The 20,181-nt window shown below is 53.4% G+C and overlaps 6 protein-coding genes across 6 annotated transcripts; 4 read left to right on the top strand and 2 right to left on the bottom strand.

The window, feature by feature from the left end:
• Positions 1-1,045: 1,045 nt before the first annotated feature.
• COL26b_002964 (uncharacterized protein) lies at positions 1,046-3,770 on the top strand (the record flags this gene model as incomplete). Its single annotated transcript, XM_053175870.1, has 3 exons — positions 1,046-1,693; positions 1,842-3,661; positions 3,713-3,770. 3 exons carry the CDS (start codon positions 1,046-1,048, stop codon positions 3,768-3,770), a joined length of 2,526 nt encoding a protein of 841 aa, XP_053040299.1.
• Positions 3,771-4,566: 796 nt separating this feature from the next.
• On the top strand, positions 4,567-5,497 carry COL26b_002965 (uncharacterized protein; the record flags this gene model as incomplete). The annotated part of the gene is made up of 3 exons (XM_053175871.1): positions 4,567-4,757; positions 4,873-5,355; positions 5,428-5,497. The coding sequence occupies 3 exons, from the start codon at positions 4,567-4,569 to the stop codon at positions 5,495-5,497; spliced, it is 744 nt and encodes a 247-aa protein (XP_053040300.1).
• A 798-nt stretch (positions 5,498-6,295) lies between these two features.
• COL26b_002966 (uncharacterized protein) lies at positions 6,296-7,852 on the bottom strand (the record flags this gene model as incomplete). The annotated part of the gene is made up of 4 exons (XM_053175872.1): positions 6,296-7,002; positions 7,244-7,349; positions 7,405-7,532; positions 7,591-7,852. 4 exons carry the CDS (start codon positions 7,850-7,852, stop codon positions 6,296-6,298), a joined length of 1,203 nt encoding a protein of 400 aa, XP_053040301.1.
• A 412-nt stretch (positions 7,853-8,264) lies between these two features.
• Positions 8,265-8,786, top strand: COL26b_002967 (uncharacterized protein; the record flags this gene model as incomplete). The annotated part of the gene is made up of 3 exons (XM_053175873.1): positions 8,265-8,303; positions 8,357-8,439; positions 8,495-8,786. 3 exons carry the CDS (start codon positions 8,265-8,267, stop codon positions 8,784-8,786), a joined length of 414 nt encoding a protein of 137 aa, XP_053040302.1.
• Positions 8,787-9,142: 356 nt separating this feature from the next.
• TPI1 (triosephosphate isomerase) lies at positions 9,143-10,155 on the bottom strand (the record flags this gene model as incomplete). The annotated part of the gene is made up of 3 exons (XM_053175874.1): positions 9,143-9,171; positions 9,224-9,966; positions 10,118-10,155. The coding sequence occupies 3 exons, from the start codon at positions 10,153-10,155 to the stop codon at positions 9,143-9,145; spliced, it is 810 nt and encodes a 269-aa protein (XP_053040303.1).
• A 4,676-nt stretch (positions 10,156-14,831) lies between these two features.
• COL26b_002969 (uncharacterized protein) lies at positions 14,832-16,359 on the top strand (the record flags this gene model as incomplete). Its single annotated transcript, XM_053175875.1, has 2 exons — positions 14,832-15,325; positions 15,375-16,359. The coding sequence occupies 2 exons, from the start codon at positions 14,832-14,834 to the stop codon at positions 16,357-16,359; spliced, it is 1,479 nt and encodes a 492-aa protein (XP_053040304.1).
• Between the last annotated feature and the right edge of the window lie 3,822 nt (positions 16,360-20,181).

Below are 20,181 nucleotides of genomic sequence, written 5' to 3' on the forward strand. Positions count from 1 at the left end.
TACCCAACTCACTCATGTATCGTCCCGCGTGTCTGTCGTCCCTATCGTCCTTGTAGTCTACCATATTCATTATCGTCCCTCGTCTTTCTATGTCCTCCATCGAGATTGCTTATCCACCTCGATAGTCAGCGGCAAGCTGTTAAAAGCCTTCGGGAACGACGATAGAGAAGAAAATATGTGCAGCTTCATGAACCCAACGATCCCATTGAAACCATATATGAACCCATAGATATCCATACCCTTTACCATTACCTAAAAACGCAGTATCTATTGTAAACCATCTTATTAGCTGAATAACAGATATAAGTAACCTTGAAGTATTGTACCTAGGCCAAGCCGTTGAATACGACTTGGTTTAACAGCACTATTATGACGTTCGCAAACCAATTTTCATTATTAGTACTTTATATCTCCATCGTCACTGTCTTCCGAAATTTCCACTATCTACCTTGCGGAGAGCTGTACTAGAACCCTCGAAGATATAGATAAGATGCCACATTGAAATATAGACCTTGTTTAACAATATTCAAACAAGACACTTGATCTAGAGCTAAGTCGGTCTCAACCCTGACTGAACTGTCATTTCATGGAATGACAAACAGAAGAAGTTTTGGACGAAGCGGAGTGATGCATTTAACAGTGATATCAAATTAAGCGGTCCGGGTAGGTGTGGAGCAACTGGGCCTACTCTTATCTAATCCCCGGCCAGCGCGATAAGAGACGTACCCGGGTCTCTTAAATGGATGATGCGAACGACGGCATGGTGATTTGATAATGGTAGCTAGGACGCATACCTAGCTCCGCGTTTAACTCCGCGTCTAGATTCCCGCGACAACGACCACGACGTCTGTACTCGCACTTTCCAACCACACCAGAACCGATAATACCGCCACCACACGACGACGTACTCTTTTGCAAGCCCGACGATAGGAAGACAGGACGTTTCGGACACTCGGTCACCCTCTCTACCCGAACATCCTCGATCCCCAAAAGCAACTAGGTCTGCAACAGCTTAGACAGAAGTTGTTGCAGGACCATACGGTCCATGCCGTCGAATTCACCCCCAGCAGTTGAGGGAGCTTTGCCATCACGGGCGACGGGAAGGACAGGCGGATCAGGTTCAATCGCGGATACGAATAGCCCACAGCGCCGACGACCCCGCGTGGACTCGGACGTTTCGCGCTCTGGCTCTGTCGCCCCGCATCAGCAGCTGTCGTCAAACAGGCCCAGCCCGAAGCGCTTCAAGTTTGGTGCCGAAGATCCTCCCAACTCCAACATGTCGACCAAGATGAAGGGCAAGCTCCCCGAGGTCATCGATCTCACCCAATCCAACTCGTACAAGCCGTACACGGGCGCGAAGAAGCTGGTCATCAAGAATCTGAGGCCGACGGCAAAGAACGAGCAGCTGGAGCAATACTACAAAAGGACAGAGCAGGAACTACTCGATGCTCTCCAAGACATTTTCAACGGGCGCAAGCCGCAGTTGCCTTTGGAGAGGCTGTATCGAGCAGTCGAGGACATCTGTAGGCGCGGTAACAGCAATGATTTGCAGCTCTACGAAACACTACGCAGGAAATGCGAGGAGCATCTCACTGGCACTGTGCTGCGATCTATCAAGGCTCATGGTGGAAACACCAACGTCGAAATGCTGCGGAGCGTTCTCAAGCATTGGCGAGTGTGGAACGGCCAAATTGTGAGTTAGCTTGCCTCAGGTTACTTGACTCAACACTAACATTGGCTGCCTCTAGATGACGATACGATCTACATTCAGCTGGCTTGACCGCACATTCGTGTTGAAAAACAAGAACCTCACTTCAATTAACGACATGACAATTACTCAGTTTAGAAGGATGACGTTCCCGTCTCGAGAAGATGCCGACGGCCCATCACCAGGTGGGCGGGCGCTACGGGGCATGTACGACTTGATTTCATACGACCGGACTGGTGACGAACGGTTTGACGCTGCCCTACTGAAAGAATCCGTCATGATGCTCCACGTCTTCAATATCTACACGAAGCTATTCGAACCCCGCTTCATAGACAGCTCAGCCGAATATTTCCAAGACTTTGCGGAGGAACGAAGCTCATCGAGTCTGAAAGAGTACATCCTTGCATGTGAAAAACTCCTTAAGAGGGAAGACTACAGATGCAATGAGTACAATCTCGATTCCACCACAAAGAAACAACTACTCGATGCCGCTCACGGTATTCTAGTCAACAACTACTCCGATAAGCTATTGAACAACGAGAGTCTCTCGAAATTATTGGCTGAAAACGAGGTCGAGTCTATGAAGGCGCTCTATGAGCTATTGAGACTATCGGGTATTCAGAAGAAGCTGAGGGCCCCATGGAGCGTGTATATCAAGAAGACTGGAGCTGCCATTGTGGCCGACAAGGAACATGGCGACGAGATGGTACGAAGGTTGCTTGAGCTGAAGAGGTCGCTCAGCCTGATCATTCGGGATTCCTATGGAGGCGACTCAGACTTCCTGAATGAGCTCAAAAATGCCTTTGGCGAATTCATGAACGACCGCACAATCGAAAAGACGTGGACATCAGGAACGTCTAAGGTTGGAGAAATGATTGCGAAGTACATCGACATGCTGCTTCGTGGCGGTCTGAAGGCACTGCCCAAGGCGTTGTTGTCAGATAACAAGGACCGCGCTGCGGCAGAACAGAGTGGCCAAGCCAGCACTGGAGACGAAGATGCGGAGCTTGATCGACAACTGGACCAAGCCTTAGAGCTGTTTCGATTTATTGAAGGCAAAGATGCCTTCGAAGCGTTCTACAAGAAGGATCTGGCCCGTCGCCTGCTCATGGGCAGGAGTGCCAGTCAGGATGCCGAGAGAAATATGCTCAGGAAACTGAGGGAAGAGTGCGGTACCAACTTCACACATAATCTGGAGCAAATGTTCAAGGATGTCGAGGTGGCCAAGGAGGAAATGGAGACATACAAGCAGTGGTCAGAAGGCACTGGCGCGGGCAAGGCTCCAGTAGACCTGTCCGTCATGATTCTGTCCGCGGCTGCTTGGCCAACGTACCCCGACGTAAGGGTTAATCTGCCAGACGACGTTGCCAAGCAGATCGAGCGTTTCGATCAATACTACAAGAACAAGCATACTGGCAGGCTTCTCCACTGGAAGCATGCATTGGCGCACTGCAGCATCAAGGCGAAGTTCCCTAAGGGTACCAAAGAGTTGCTCGTCAGTGCATACCAAGCCATTGTTCTCGTTCTGTTCAATGAGGTTGGACTGGATGGCTTCCTCGCATATGAGCAAATCGCGCGCTCCACAAACCTTCAAGGGGACGAGCTAGCGCGAACACTACAATCTCTTGCCTGTGGCCAGGTCCGCGTGCTAGCCAAACATCCCAAGGGCAAGGACATCAACCCGACCGACACCTTCACCATCAACAAGGCATTTTCACACCCCAAGATCCGAGTCAAGATCAACCAGATCCAGCTCAAGGAGACCAAGGAAGAAAACAAGGCAACGCACGAGCGTATTGCACAAGACAGACGGTTTGAGACTCAGGCTGCCATCGTCAGAATTATGAAGAGCCGGAAGACGATGAGCCATAGTGAGTTGGTAGCCGAAGTCATCAACATGACCAAGAACCGCGGTGCCGTTGACGCGGCGCAAATCAAGAAGGAGATTGAGAAGTGAGTGGGATCCTTTTTCCGCGCCTTTTATGCTTGCTAACTTTCGTGTAGCCTTATCGACAAAGACTACCTGGAGCGCGAGGGTAATACTTACACGTACCTGGCGTAGACAGCGTGATGGAAAGGCCTATTGTATACTAGACGTAGACACTCAAGGCGCGGGCACGTCGGAGGAAGACACGTAGATTACATGGCTTTTAGAGCCACTGTATATGAATATCACGACATGAGTGACTTTCACGAGGCGTTAGTCGATAATTTACTGGGCTACTCCTTGGCAAGATAAAGGTATGGCAGTCTTCTCACATTGTGGGAAGTGAGGCAGATACGGCGGCGATGAATTGGTATAAAAGGGTGTTAGTATCGAGCCTGAGCAACAGCGCCTGGAATAAATGGCCGTGAATATGCCCAGTAATGGTACAGCAGTTATACCACCTGAAACACAGAGATCATGCTTATCCAGCGCTAGAGCCCACAGTTTCGAGGCCCCTTGCAGACTTTTCCTTACTCTTTTTCTCGAAAGTCGTTGTCTTTCATATCAACTGACCCACAAAGCGACAGCCGGGACTCGGTGAGCATTCGGTGAAGACCCACAGACCCCATACCGGTCCCTGCGGAAAAATCATTAGACCTAGCGCATTGCGGGGTTCCAAAAAAAAAGTTGCGGTGGTCCCTCTGCGCCTAGCCAAAATTTCCAGAAATTTGTGCCAAAGGCGGTCGGCGCGAAATCTTTCCCAGTCGGAATCTCGAGAAAAAAAGGTCGTCAGGTACTTCTTGTTCCCAGCCCCGAACGGTTTCCCTTTCGAGGTTCACACCTACGCAACCAATTTGTATCTTCGAATCGCCGGACATAATCCAGCCCAGCCGACTTTTCAAAATCAGTCCGGAGAGAAACAAACGCCAAGATGCCTAAGTCGAAGCGCAACAGAATCGTGAACCTGACCCAGGTCAGCAAGAAGACGCGCGAGCAGAAGGACAAGCTCTTCGCCAACATCCGCGAAACCGTCCCCGAGTACCAGCACTGCTTCGTCTTCGCCGTCGACAACATGCGCAACAACTACCTCAAGCAGGTCCGCCACGAGCTTACCGACTGCAGGTTCGTCGCCTTTCCCTACCTCTCTCCTCAGATACCCAATGCGCTGCGCCCGTCTCGCATAGCAGGGACAATTCCTCGTACAATTGGAACCTCCAGACTGACCCTAGACAACCAGACTCTTCTTCGGCAAGACAAAACTCATGGCCAAGGCCCTCGGCCAAGACCCCTCCTCCGCCGTCGCGGACGGCATCGACCGCCTCACCCCCTTCCTCTCCGGCACCGTCGGCCTCCTCTTCACCAACCGCGACCCCAAGGCCGTCCTCGAGTACTTTGAGGGCGTCTCCCCCGTCGACTTTGCCCGCGCCGGCACCGTCGCCACCCGCGACTTCGTCATTCCCCCGGGCGTCGTCTACGCCACCGGCGGCGAGGTCCCCGCCGAGCACGACGTGCCCATGGAGCACAGCATCGAGCCCGAGCTGCGCCGCCTCGGCATGCCCACCCGCATGATCAAGGGCCGCGTCTGCCTCGGCGACGCCGACGGCTCCTCTGGCGAGGGCTACACCGTGTGCAAGGAGGGCGACACCCTGGACAGCAGGCAGACGAGGCTGTTGAAGCTGTTCAGCATCTGTCTGAGCGAGTTCAAGGTCCAGGTCATGGCGTACGTCTTGTCCCTTTCAACTCAACTATTATTTTCTGGAAGATTATTCGTTTGTGCTAACTTCGCGAACAGGTACTGGAGCGCGGCGTCAGGCGAGGTGACAGAAGTCAACCCCAATGCCATGGAGGCCGACAGCGACTAAAGCGCCCTTGACGGCGGGAAGGCCAGGGTTGGGAATGGATGACCAAAACGTATAAAAAGCTTCTAGACTTGATGATTGCTTCTTCATGTAGGCTGATACCATCATGGATTGCGAGGGGTGGGCAACAAAAACAACACTGCGGCGTTCGGGCGGTTCATTAGATTACAATTTTTTTCGGTCATGCGTCGGGCATCTTTCACACATTTTCACATGTCCTCTTGGTTGAGGAAGTACTTTCTCGTACGCTTTTCTTTCTATGAGGATAGAACGTACTCAAAACGAGCCAGAAGAATGCTACGTACGATCTGTCTGTCTTGGAAAACGAGAGGTCCTCACCTATTCGTACAAGTAATTATAACGCGGTACATGCGGGAACTACACCTATCCTTTTTTGATGAACCATTTGATGTCTTCCATGCTAATAATCTCCAGGTCAGTAGGCACGGAGTCCCTTATCTCTGACCTTACCTGCAGCGTCGACCAATCGTTTTCGGAGTAATGTTGCTAACTCGAGCTCGAAGCGGCTGGTAGTAGAGTACATGCAGAGATGATTACCTTCGACGGCATGCTGCAGCAAATTTGATGCGAACGAATGTCTCGGTAGCCTGTAGGATGAAACTGAAGCGCCTGAACACGGCCGCACTGTATGCGCCTGGTTGCGACCTTTTTGACCCGGAGATGGAGAAGACTTGTTTGTGCTTGACACCTGCTTACCCTCGATGAAGAAAGGGAAGAAGGAAAGAGACTGAAAGATCAGACGCGCGGCTAGTCACCCACCGCAAGACACGACGTGTCTCGTCAGTAGCGACGTAGCTTTCTGGGATCCTCATAGCCGCCGCCGTCATAGCCTCGTTTCCTGTTGTCGTCGTCGCGGGGTCGGTCATAGTCTCTGTCCCTGTGGCTGTCACGGTCCCGGTCTCGGTCGCGGTCCCTGTCGCCTCGGTCACCACGATACCCACCTTCTCCTCTGGGTCTGATCGGTTCCATGTTGCTTCCTGTCCTGCGGCCTCCGTCACGGTCGCCGCGGTCTCTGTCGCGATCTCCGTAACGATCGCCATGGCGGCCACCTGATCTGTCGTCATGTGAGCGGCCGCTTCCACGGTCATACCCACCGCCGGAAAAGCCGCGGTCGCCTCCTCCGAAGCTGCGTCCGGGTCCTGAAGGAGCATCCCTAGGAGCGCCGTATCCGTTAGGACCACCTCGATCACCACCACGGTTGAAGTCGCCACCGCCACGGAATCCTCCACGGCCGCCAAAGCCTCCTCTAAAGCCTCCGCCGCGACCGCGTCCTCCCTCGAAGCCGCCACGGAAGCCTCCTCGGAAACCGCCGCCACCGCCGAAACCACCACCAGGTCCGCCCATGGGCCTAGCCGGCAGGGCTTTGGTGTATCCTCGGCCTCCGAGGCCGCCACCGAGTCGGCGAGGTACCCAGCCCTTGACGGTGCGCCCACGTTCGACGTCTACCTTGATACGCCGGTCCTTGATTCGAATACCATCGCAGGCATCTAAAGCAGCTACTCACCAGTGCGCCAAGGCGCTTGTGTCAGTAAACCCTTACCAATATCATACCTTTGCGTCGTGGAGTGGAATGAGAAGAAATAAAAACAAGATTGTGAGACGGGCAAGCTTGAGGACCACGGATCTCGGTGTGTAAAGCTGGGCAAGGGCAAGCCTGAGGGCCACAAGCCGGGAGGGAGATGAATGTCGGATAGGCCGAGCATCGTCAAGGGGGTTCGGCGTCATTACCTCTCATATCTTTCTCTCGTTCAAAAACAACGAAAGCGTAGCCACGATGGGGCTTCTTCTTCTTTCTGGGTTTCTCATGAGCATGAGTGTCAGTGATGATACGGATCTATCTGATTGTCAGCTTGATAAGGCCATCTATGATGGGGAACAGGAGAACGTACGCGCTCAATGGGGCCGAAACGGCCAAACTCCCTCTCGAGATCCTGCTCGTTGGCCTCGTAAGAGAGTCGCGCAACAATCAAAGTCTTGAAAGCATCGCCGCGAATGTTGGAGTCCTCGTGGGGTTTGACTGTACAATAGTAACATTAGCATATTTCTCCTACAAAAGCAATGTGTAGAGTACTGACAATTCTTCGGCCCTTCCGTCTTGAGCTTCTCGACTGCAGCTTGCTTCTCAAGCTTCTTGCGGTCGCGCATCTGCAACCAGCTCTCTGTCGGTTTGTATTCGTCGGTCTCCTTGTAGGCTTGAAGTGCGGGCAGGAACTCGGCGACACCAGAGACGGGCAGGGTCTTGCGCTTTTCGGGCGCATGGTCGGGAGGCGGCACCCATCGCAGGGGCGGACGCGGCGCGAACAGCGCCAAGAGGTTGGGAGGGAGCTTGTCGGTCATCGCGAAAGACCCTTTTCGTCAGTATCCCAAGATCGAAGATATCCTCTAGCTCCACTGAGATGCGCGCGATGGCGTGCAGCTAGGGATGTCGTAATGGGACGTAGTGGGAATGGGGTTGAAGGATGAGCGTCGCGTCCGTACTTGAAATTGACACGAGAACGCATGGCAAGGGAAAGTTTGTGGTGCAGCCTGGCTCTGTCCAGACCACCCCAGTTGTACCAGCCAATGGTAGCTGTTCAAACAATGCAAGGTGGGTCCGGAAGATGCGGTACGTACTGCAGCTCCGGTCCAGCTGTCTGGCTCGGATCATCTGCGTTTTGGCGCTAACAAATTTCCCGCCCGTGGCAGACGGACGAGGTTCTTTGCGACGACTCGACCACGCAATTGGATTCTGTATGCCAGACAGGATACCATGACGATCCAGGCATTGAAGACGGTGTCCAAGGGCCAGGTATGGACTTTCCACCTGTTAGCGATCTGCTGGAATGACTGACAACTCGGCAGAATGGCCTTGGCTCATTCATCCTCCAATGCAAGAAGTTGGACTTCCACTACTGCGACTGGGCTGGTAGCTCCAAGGGCATGAAGTAGGCAATCTCTGGCTTCTGGACGTCTTATATGCATACTGATATTCTCTTCCAGCGGATTTATCAAGTCTCAGCTACCCAAATTCGCCAAGGCCCACCCCCAGATCGAGTTCACCGTGTCGCCCCGTCCCGCGAAGCACCCTATGATTGTCGGCCACTACATCAACGGCCGCGAGAAGGCCGTTTGTGTGCGAAACATGGAGCCCTTGGAGATCTTGAAGAAGGCCGAACTGCTGCGTGACGCCAGCGGAGAGAAGCTCAAGAGGACGAGCAAGCCTGTCACCAGTATCAACGCCAGTGTTAGAGGTATATGGTCACCGTACCATGGCAACGGCATGGCTGTATAAATACCTACGAAAACATTTACGACATCTCTTTGGAAAGCATGTAAAACTATGATCGGGGCCAGGCGTGCATAGGAGGAAAAGGCAGCATGACATGTTTGTTGCTTGTAAAATATCACCCGAACGGGATGGGGAACGAGTGCCCCCTGAAAGCACTCGAAACGCAGATTTCTCAACGCTCACAGATGAGGCATGACTACAGACGCGTGTGTGGGTATACTGAATTTTGTTTTCTTCTTTACTACCTCAGGGACTACGAAAGGTTTGGTTTTTTCGTTACTTCTTGTCCTGAGCTACCCAAGCCATTATGCGGCCATGTTCAAGCGTTCATCATCATCAGGTATGTTCTATTTAGGGATTTACTGCTTGGCGTTGACAATGTCGACGACTGTATCCTGTCAGTACTGGGAGTCGGTTTCACTGGCGAAGGGAGTACTCACAGCCAGGCTTCAAGCTGGCACCGCCAACCAAGAAACCGTCAATGTCCTTCTCCTTGGCCAGGTCCTTGCAGTTCTTCTCGTTGACACTGCCACCGTACAGGATGCGGGTCTCCTCGGCGACCTTGTCGCTGACGTTCTTGGCGAGCCAGGCGCGGATGGCGGCGTGAACCTCCTGGGCCTGCTCGGTGGTGGCAACCTTGCCGGTGCCAATGGCCCAGATGGGCTCGTAGGCGACGACAACCTTGGACCAGTCCTTGATGGCGGCGTTGAGGGCAGCAAGCTGCTTGCTGACGACGTCGACGGTGGTGCCAGCCTCGCGCTCCTCTAGGGACTCACCACAGCACCAGATGGCACCAACGCCGTTCTCGGTGGCGTACTTGGTCTTGGAGGCAACAACCTCGTCAGACTCCTTCAGGATGGTACGGCGCTCAGAGTGGCCAAGGATGGCCCAGTTGATGTTGCTATCCTTGAGCTGGGCAACGGAGATCTCGCCAGTGAAGGCGCCGTCGGGCTTGTCGAAGACGTTCTGGGCGGCGACCTCAATATCCTTGCGGAGGAGCTCACGGGTGAGCGAGAGGTAGATGGCGGGAGGGGAGACGACGACCTCTGCGGGCTTATTGTTAGCTGCAATGTCTTCTTCTGTGCTCTGCATTGGAGCAAGTGGGCAAGTACCAGTGTTGGGGTCGAGGGTGGCGCCGTTCAGGTTCTCGACAATCTTCTTGATGGACGACACAGAGCCGTTCCTATCGAGCGCGAAGCATGACGTGTTAGCCCATGTTGCGGTGCTGGCTGATACCGGAGCTTCCATCCCCCCTCCCTCCATGTGCCGTCTCCCCCTTGGGATGGGGGGTTGCTGCAGGATGTCCGATGAACCCCGTCAACGAAGAGACTTACATCTTGAAGTTGCCGCCGACGAAGAACTTGCGAGCCATGTTGGGCAATTGGTGGTATCTGATGATTCTAGGGAGAATGGTGAAGCTTCGGGAGTCTGAAGGACAGTCCAGAAAGATCGGATCACGGCTGGAGGTGTAAATGACGCAGGACAGGTTTTGGCAGGTAGCTTGTCGTAACAGTAAAAAGACCTCAGCTCCAGCGCGAGGTGGGCTTGATGGAGGGGCAAGGAGGGGCGGGGGCTTTTTCGCAGGTGCAGGACACCAGAGGGGCAGTGGCACGCTGTCACGACACCTCGCAGCGCCTGCAGCACCAGAATCAGCAGTTCCGGTGGGGCTCCCAGCGGCTCCGATCTGGCCCGGGGCCTGCACCCGCCCCGCACTCAACCTCACTTTCTCACTGGGTGACCTGAGCGGCCGGTCGCCGTGGGCTGAGACTGTCCTCCAACAACCAGCGCCCCTCAACACTTTTCGTGACCAGTCGGTCCGGTCCATTTCCCTTCACCCTGGACGCCAAGCTACGGTTCCAATAATCCAATCGGAGGTCTTGTTGCTCATGTCAACGACAGCTACCTCATCGGGGAGCGCATGGTCAGGTTTGGCTAGTCCGTGTCTTCCATCGAGACACTGGGTGACTCGTCTGAGTGATCGCCTTGAGACCTGGCCATCGTCGTGGAATCGATCAACATCACAGTCAGGCTTCAGATATCCGCAGCATCGTTGTTGTCAGACTCCGTGATGAGGAGACACGTCTTGCTTCTCATGCACAGTCGCCAGAACCCGGTCATTGTCGTATTCCTGTGAGGTAAAGACCTCGGGTTGGTTCTGCATGATCCTGTTTCTCCCGAATACACGGCTACTCTGCAGTTCGCATTACCATACCTCGGCAACCATTCACCAGCACTTTATGTGTACCTATCCAAAGAGACAGCTGCTCTGATGGCGAGCGAACAAAAAAAAACTCATCGACAGGTTGAAAATCTGGGACCCGCGACAACTACGGAAAAGCCAGAGAGGAGACACCAGGCCTGTCATACCCACTCACTGGCTCTGCTGCTCGTGTGCATTCACTCAGATCTTCGTCTACCTGTCACCACACTCATTCCGCGCTGTAGCATACCGGCTTTCCAAAAGAAACATCTGAGGCGGGCTGCGGACCTGGACAGGTTTTCTCTTTCCCCGGTTTGGGATAAAATTCACACCGTAACAGTCCAAAAAAGCAAAGCCACAACTGATCGCCCGCCTAACTGTCATCCTGTCCAGGACCCATGCCCCGGGGACACAGATCTCTGGCTGACTTGCGCAGCTTCGTATCCATGCCGATGGATCCAGGAAAAAGAAAGCCTTCATTGAAATCCAGCCCCTGCTGGAGACCGTGCCCGACTTCATTCTTGCTGTTCCAGCTCAAATTTTTCTTCGTCTTACCTGAAAAGTCTCAGCTCGGACCAGCGCATTGTGTGTTATCGCGTTATACAATGTCAACGATGTTTTGTTGGATCTGATTTGTGAGTTGAGTAGTATTTCGCGAGCTTTGGCCTTACACATTCGAACAATTCAGTCCTAAAGAGGGATCTAACGAGACCGTCTGGGGCACTATTAACCAGCAGTCGGTTGAGGGTCAGAAATGATGACCCAGCTATTTAGAAACCCGTCACCTCCGAGGCTGGCTGGTAACCCGGCCTGGTTTTCTCATTCGTCTGACTGACACCACTGGACAGGGCAGTTTACAGGAAGTTTTGGTGGCCAGCGAACAGGTGGTTCTCCGCATTAGGCACCTCAGAGTTTGCTGAAGGAAGAGATGACTTTCAGACTTGACGGGAGCCACCAACCCCTTACCAGCATCGGCAGAAGTCCGACTCCTGTCTTTGAGTCTTCGAAAGCAACAACACGTCCATGATGGCAATCAGAACCGAATTCCCCTAAGTACTCGATGTCAAAGCCATGTCAGGATGGTGGCCTTGCACAACAGATGAGCATGACAGTGCTTGGCTACCCATGAGGCCGCCAGTGTAAGTGAGCAGCATGTTAGCCTACTGTACTTGAAATGTGATGACGTCGTCATGAGACGGGCAGCAAGCGTGATATACACGTTTCATCCACCTTTATCGGAGCTATTCATCACGAATCTGCCCGAGACATCACGGTTTGTGGCAACCTGGGGCAAGACGATGAACAGGCGTTCTAGATGTCCGGCATCCCACTGAAGATGGGTCCTTCATAGCTTTCAAACCCAGCATACGAACATACAGGGCGATATGAGTGAACCCATGGCGTGTGTCGTCCTGATTAGGCCGGTCACTTAAGTAACCGGGGGCGCAGCCGATGGAAGGCTAGACACACGTGGTGGCGTTGACCCCAGTCTAGTCTCTGGGCCCAATCGCATCCTCAGTATCCAGGATTCAGGTGCGGTTCTTGGCGTTCATGGCTTTTTGACAGTTCGAATAGGCGAGGGAGGTTGGAGGTGGGCGCCCGGGAGACGTTGACAATTCCGCAGTGTCGTCGACAAAAATGACAGATACATTGGGTCCAAGCTGCGAGCAACAGAACTCATTCGCGAATGGTGGAAATCCCAGTTCGCGGGGTGTCGATTGAAACGGCTTCTCGTCGAGGTGGACTCGGAAACAGTCGAGAAACAGTCTCTTAGCCGAGGCGGTCACTAAAGAATTGGGCATGATGGCAAACCACTAGGTCAAGATCGATGAGGCCTGCTCTACCCCATGCTAGAGACTTGGCCGCGGAAGAGTGGGTGTCGACTACCCAGTTCCAGGGTCACACAGCGCGATTGCGCCTTCTTGACTCACTCTCATGGCTCCTTGGACAGATGGACGCTTTCTCGTGAAATGAGCTCCCTGAGAGGAAAGAAACACTAACATCAAAGCACTCCAGGGGCTGACGGGAAGCGTCGTCCCGTTGATGACTAAGGGGTAGGAGAAGTAGGCGAAGTGGGGGATGGGCACCCGCTGTGAAGCCAACCGCATCTCTTCGACAACATTCTTGCAACGACTTGTTAAATCCTACGTCAACAACGCTACTTCACGTCACCATGTGCCATCCTGTACTACCCGCTGCCATGCAGGGCCGTATGCGCACTTCTTTAGCATTGCAACCATGGCTACCCTGGTTTCTGTCGTTCGTCAGATAAGGTAACATTCAAACACCACTTCTTCATGGAAGAGTCGAGATCCGATGTGATAGGGACCCCGACCTGACAGGCTCAGCCCCGAGGGCTGCCGTTTCGCGGGGCACTTCTCGACAAACCAACGGCTACAATGGTCCGTTTATGGACCTGCTGGCCGGCTATCCATGGCGTCGAAGCCAAACGGTCGAAAAATCGAATGGGCCTATCGTGTTCACAGCATCCTCAGACGCGTTCGGTTTGACAATCCCCTCGCTCGGCCGTCAATGCGCGTCGACGAACCCAAAACCCGTGCGTCCTGCCAAGCTTCAAACAACTCTCCGGGAAGAGCGCCAATGAAGGTGGAGAATCCTGAAGACGGCACGGCTTCGAAAACGACTGGACAATCTTACTCCCCAGGCACAAACGTTTCTTGATCCTCGACCAGCAAAGACATGTCTCCTCCACGTTGAAGTCTAGGTACAACCAACACACCACACCGCCCCTGGCTTCGACGACCACCATCACAATCTGCAGTGTCACCACCACTGCGACAGGGTCTGGATGAGGGGCCTTGCAGGCGGTTTGTGGTGGGAGCCACCTGTTTTCACTCGGCGGGAGACGTCGTTGGTCAACCGCAATACCACAATGCCAACGCCTTTGTTCCCGGCCTTCCTTATCATGATCGTGGCTATTGCGCATGATGTTGGCCATCATGGATCAAGTTTTGACACCGTCCACATGCAGGCCTAGGTGCTGTGGCAGCTGTCTACCGGTAGCTGCGTCCAGCTCCCGCCGTGTCAGCGGCATTTCCATCCCGGTTGTTCAACCCTAGCTCGGCCTCCAGACTCGCAACACGCTAGTCGGGCGTTGAGCCTCCTCTAAGGCCAAGCGGACCTAGCCGCAAGATCAACGGTAGGGCTGGGGGCTCACTGTTCTCGCCCTCACCATGAACGGCGCTGAGAAGACATGCGACGCTGTGACAGACTATGACTTACGCAAAGAAGCAAGGCGCCAAAGTCTGCTTTGTCTACCCAGCTTTCCTCACACAGACTTGCAACCGGCCAAGGTGCCGCTGGATCCACGGAGTTGCATCCGTTGCTCCCTTTCCAGCACCGCCCCCAAGGATATCCAATGGTCTGAGAGAGACAACACGATACAACACCACCGGTTCCTCATGAGAACCCCAGTTCAAGCCGTCAGTGCGGTCTTGAGAATGTCTCGCCAGACGGCAACGTTTTTCTGCGGTTCCCTGCAGCGATTCTCAGGGTTGGGCGGTCTAACGGTCCAGGGTTGGAAAGATATATTGGCCAGAGCGCGCATCATCATGTTGATGTCACAGCCGTGGATATGCTTTCTCACTGCGTCCGTCTGTTGATTAAGCTTAGGCACGGTCACCAACGCTGAAGGCTGTTTTTTGCCCTTCCCATTGAATTTGCCCAGCCCTCTCGTCCCGTCTCTCATTCGTCCCCGCGTGTCTTCGGGCCACAGTTGCCGCCGTGAGGGGAAGAATAAGGACGCTCTCCTTTCCACGTCTTTGCTACGTTTTCGGTACCGTTGGTCCCCTGTCTTCTGCCCACACGATGTTCACGACATCGACGATATGAGGATCCCGCCGCCAGAAGTAATACTCAGTTGGCCGCCACCGCGTTACGATGACCCCGAAACCAGAGGCCCGGCCAACCAGATCGTCTCCCTCATCCTCCTGGCCATCGCTACTGTTATCATCGCCATCCGGACATATACGCGAAAATGTATCACGAACGGGTTCGGCTGGGACGACATGCTCGTCATCCTCGCCTACATTCCCGCAGCAGCGTTCGTTGTCGTAGGGATGATATCTATGGATCGATATGGCTGGGGACGACACGTATGGGATGTGCCCATCGACAAATTCACGGGGTCTTTGCAGATGGGACTCGCTAGCCAGATCCTCTTCGACTTGACTACAAGTTTTACGAAGCTGTCGATGCTGGCATTAGTGTACCGGATCGCCCACGAAGCCTCTCGCAAGTTCAGTCTCCTGGTCATCGGCCTAGGGGTGTTTATCTCCATCAACTGCGTTGTGTTTATGATGGTGGCCATGTTGCAATGCCGGTATGCAGGCTTTGAATTTTCCACAGCCAACAAGACTGACTCTCTGTAGGCCTCTTTCTCAATATTGGACGCTCTCAGCTGAGCCTCAGAATTGTATTAACGAGGCAGCGCACCTCCTCGTTGCCAGTATCATCAATACCGCGACCGACTTCGCCGTGGTCCTGTTACCACTGGCTCTAGTTCGTATTGTCTATAAGAACAAACTCTCTTCTAGGCAGATGGTTATTGTCAACCTGCTTTTCGGTGCCGGTTTCCTGGCGTGCTTCGCCGGCATAGCTCGCACTTACTTTACGTGGATCATGACCACGGAACCGGATGTTACCTGGAACGCCTGGATGAACTGGCTCATGTCATCACTCGAGCTATTCCTTGGGATCATCTGCACCAGCATCCCGTCAACCAAGCCGTTCTTCAACCGATACCTTCCCAGATTGCTGGCCTCAAGGTCTCGCAAGTCACAACCTACCAGCGTACCATTACCTACCGACAAAGCAACAAAGGGCTCCCAAGCGGGCAGCCAGTTATCCTTCGACTCGGATCTGGAGGACGCCATACCCATGGGTTCCCAAACATCAACACCAACCACGACGGTCAAGCGCTTCAGCGAAGCGACATTGAATAAGCCATTGCCGGCCGTCAAGAAGAATTCCGTATACACCATCAAAATTCAGCTGGATGAAGCCAGCCTCAGTCCCGCGGACAGAAGAGACCGCGCGCTGAACCAAGTCACCCCAACGGCCCCGGCTCCAACAATACACAACTTCAGCAGACCAAAAGTCCTTCACACGAGGAGTACGTCGGAGCCTCACAGCGTACACCGTTTGAGCACCGAGTATGCTCACGACTCGGATCGTCACAGCCAAAACCTGGATGATTCGGATAGCAACTACCGGCAGAGCATTGATGACCTCGAGGCCGGCCGTTACAGCTCCTACGACCGCCAGAGCTTTGCGGCGTCTACGAGAAACCTTACCGGCGCCACGGCGATGAAAGGCCACGCCAAAAACACGTCCGTCGGCACTTTTGGGGGCTGATTTCGGCAGCGAAGCTTCTTTTCGGTGTGCCAGAGAGCGAAGGTGGTGGCGTGTGTTGCAGCAGCAGACCGACGGGAAGAGGGACCCATCAAACATGGTTTGAGGCTTTCTAACGCCGTCCTGCCGGCGTTGACTTTTTTTTTCTTCTCTTCATAAGACGGGATACGGCGGCTACACCTTGCAGCTTATGATACACCCATACGCACCCCCACCGTCTGCTGGATGGCAAGAAGGCGGCAGTTCCTGCATCTCATTTCCTTTTTTGTACATTCTTATAAATTTTAGCTTTTCGGGAGCCAGACCCGAACCTTCGTCACGACGTCTACGACCAATAATATACAACAGACTGTAGTACTTAGAGTCACTGTTGGTTTTGCCAATCTGTCCTTGTGCCCTACCATCTCTTCCACGTCTGACTCTGGATAACCTTAATCACTCCAAACATCTCAAATTGCCTGAACTCTGGGAAAGCTTGATCCTACCTCCGGCCCAGGTCCCAGACGGTCTTCTCCCCAATGGGAATCAACCTTTCGCTCTTCGCTGTTGGGCCGTCCGCCCCGCGGTTAGAGGACAGACAGAGAGGAGACCGGGAAAGATGCGTGTCGGTGGGTAGTCCCGATGGCGGCCGACAAACATGCCCACCCACTTCCTGTTACCAACTCATGACTTGCTTCTATCGAAGCCACCATCTGCGGATAAGCTTCCTTTAGCACAATCCACTGGAGCCATCCCGATTTAACGGCCCTGTTCTTTCGCCGCAATCGAAAGCTCTCCATCTTCCCCCACATCCTTATTTCATCCATGTCGATCCAAGCCGTCAAGCCTTCCCTCCCTGCAGGTGGCTTCATGATGGCGTGCAACCGTCCCGCTCACTAAACAAAGAGTGACTGCAAAGCAGCTCCAAAGTCCCGTCAACGTCCCGCTGCAGAGCTACACTTTGTCGTGCACAAGTCAGTCCACACCCACGTGCCCGCCAAGTCTCCTCCCAAGCATGCCTGCCCGCTGCCGCCATGGCCGCCTTTTCAGATATCGAAGCTTGAGAGGGGATGGGTTCTCTCAACTTGCTGACTGCGCAGCGCACAGGCGGTCCAAGAAACAAACCCACACGCATTAGATCCCAAAGGAGGAAAGACGATACCGCAATAAAGAGTGGTTGAAAAAGTGAATCTACGAGGCTACTGCCAGGCGCAGACGTAGCTGGGCAGACAAGACATTTGCTTTACTGCCAAATCTGCCCTACTTCGCTCATTGCTAAGCGGTGATGACGAACAATGCAACAAATAGACTTGGCCACTACTGCAGGCACAGACTGCGACAGCACCCAACGCAAGCACGGACAGAAACATTGCCAGTCCCAACGAATAAACTTGACTGCTAACATGCATCGGGCCTTCTCAACCTCGATGATCCGGGTCAGTCGGGGGGAGGGCCAACTAGCTAACGTACTACAGCAAACCCAAATGAACAAATTTCAACTTCAACGACTATGTTTATGTCAACAAGGGAATCAGCCAGTGTCATCATCAGCTAATCTGAGTGATCGTCGCTTCACAACACTCTTGACACAACCCAAACCCGTCCCCCTCCACGCGCGCTTGCCGTCGTCTCCTCCCCCTCTCCCTCCTACACCGTTTCCTTCTTACCCCTCTTTCTGGGGAGGGGGGCAGGGAGGGAAGAGAAAGTCATCCGTTCTTCAACGTCCGTCTGTTCTGATCTTCGGGCATCCGCATACGCTCATCACCTAGCGCATCTCACAAAAGCATCGAGATGGCTCAGGCATTCTCATCTTCCGTTAGACCGTTTGGCCTGATCTCGTTCCCCCCCGTTGATTGTTGGCATCTCGTGCTTCCTCTCTTCTCTCTGCTGAACAAACACGAAGCTATTGTTTCGAATATCACTGACTTGCCCAAAATCCCATTTTCTCCTCTGTTTCTGCTTTCCCATCATCTCGTGTCTGCGTGATTGTGGCGTGCCTCTCTGCTCATGTCACCTCGGCCTCCAATCGTCTTCATCTCCTCTTCACAAGCCGAGATGGGGGGCCGTCATCCGAAGCATAGGTCGTATGGATTGAAGAACAGATAGCCAGCAAACCACCCAACCCCCTCCCACAACAGAGACGTAGCAGCAGCGCAGTTCCAGCCTGAAGGAAGAAAGATAAACAGATTAGCTACCGGGTATGTGATTGAAACTCCTAAATGGCGGTTGATAGTTGGAAAAGCCATCGAGATGTCTTTCTTCAAGGCCCGGCTAATGAGGGAAACCGAATGTGGGACGGTTGACATTGAGGTAGATTCACCGACAAGACGTCCGATCCGTAGCCATCTCCAAGCGCGTAATCCGCTAAGCAGATGACCTTCACTGAGAGCAGCCCTCTCTCATTGAGCCTGTAGGAAGGCTGCGCTGAATGGGGGTGCACCTTCAGCTGGACGCAGACTTCCCGTCTCCCCATTTTACCCCCCATTTGACGGACGGCGCCGACACCCACAGCGGCGAGCGGCGAACGGTAAAGGCCATCATCATCAACCCCAGTAGCCGCGCCATCTCGATGAGACGAGAAAGTTGCGCGGCGTGTAGGATGGGGAAAACAAGAGGGCCCCAATCAAAGGTGAATAACGGCGACGGTTGCTGAACGTTAGCCCGATTAACATGCTGCGTGCCCCTGATACCCCTTTTTATGGAAAAATGTCTATTTGGTCCGAGGGTGTGGTGTTGGTAGGGATGGCATGATTGCAGGCTGAAGGGAAGGGGAGGGAAGTACAGATACCTCCGTCAGGAGAGAGATGCTCATCTGTGAAGGAGATCAGCAAGAAGACGGGAAGAGCAGAAGCGTGGGGAGGGGGAGGCAGAGACCTTAGTGGTCGACACAGGAGACAGCCTGGGAGCTCGGACTGGGCAAGCAAGCCCTTTCACACGCTGCTGCTGCACGACATCGTCCCATGCTCATGGATGAGGTTTTACTAAAGAAAGCCAATGTGTAAGTCGGACTATAGCACCCCCATGTGCCACTATTAATTGCCGATAACCTTGTTACCAAGGCTGACTGACATGTCAAGAGCGAGAACATCACGATACAAAGCTGGACGTAGATTTGCGACACCCTTTTCTTGATTTTTATTAGCTCTCTGAATCTCCCTTTTCTCTCTCAAGGTTTGAACAATTCTAGTCTCTGTACATGATATCCTCCTAAACATGTGTGTCCTTGCTAATGTATCCTTCCCGAGCTCGACGCTGTTCGTCGGACTTTACCCTCAAAGCGAGGGTTGTCTTCAAAAGTACAATTTCTGTTGTGTCGAGCTGCGAGCTCTTACATGACTTTGATGTCTCTTCTAATGCGATCCTTGAACAAAACTGTGCAGTAGCAAAACCAAAAAAATCAGACGACCTCTCCTATCATGTCGGTCTTTCTCTTTCTCCGCCATTCTCGGCTCGGCGTTTACCAGAGCATCATCCTTTGCTCGCGAGTACTCCTTCTGTGTGTTCCATGGCTTCAATGCTCCTGGGAAATCCGTAGCCTGGCGGCTTGTGTAAACACTGTCCATCCGGCTTTGTGGCTTGTCCGTAAAGGGGGTCGATGAAGTATATCTCATGGTGGACACACGAGTCCCTCGTGAATAGTCCGATATCTCCAGGTAGTAAGCAGCGGCGGCGATCCTCACCCTACGAGGATCGGCGCGCTGTTGATGACGAGCCCGATGCACTTGCATCTGTGGCTGATGGCAATCCAGTGTTGTAACGTTTTATGTCTGTAAGCGTCACAGGTCAGTGGATTGCGTCTTGTGTTTTGTGTAGTAACGGGCTTTTACGGACCAAAAAGTGTGTGAT

This window comes from Colletotrichum chrysophilum (assembly GCF_026319265.1).
Source record: "Colletotrichum chrysophilum strain AFK26 chromosome Unknown scaffold_15, whole genome shotgun sequence".
Classification (NCBI taxonomy): domain Eukaryota; kingdom Fungi; phylum Ascomycota; class Sordariomycetes; order Glomerellales; family Glomerellaceae; genus Colletotrichum; species Colletotrichum chrysophilum.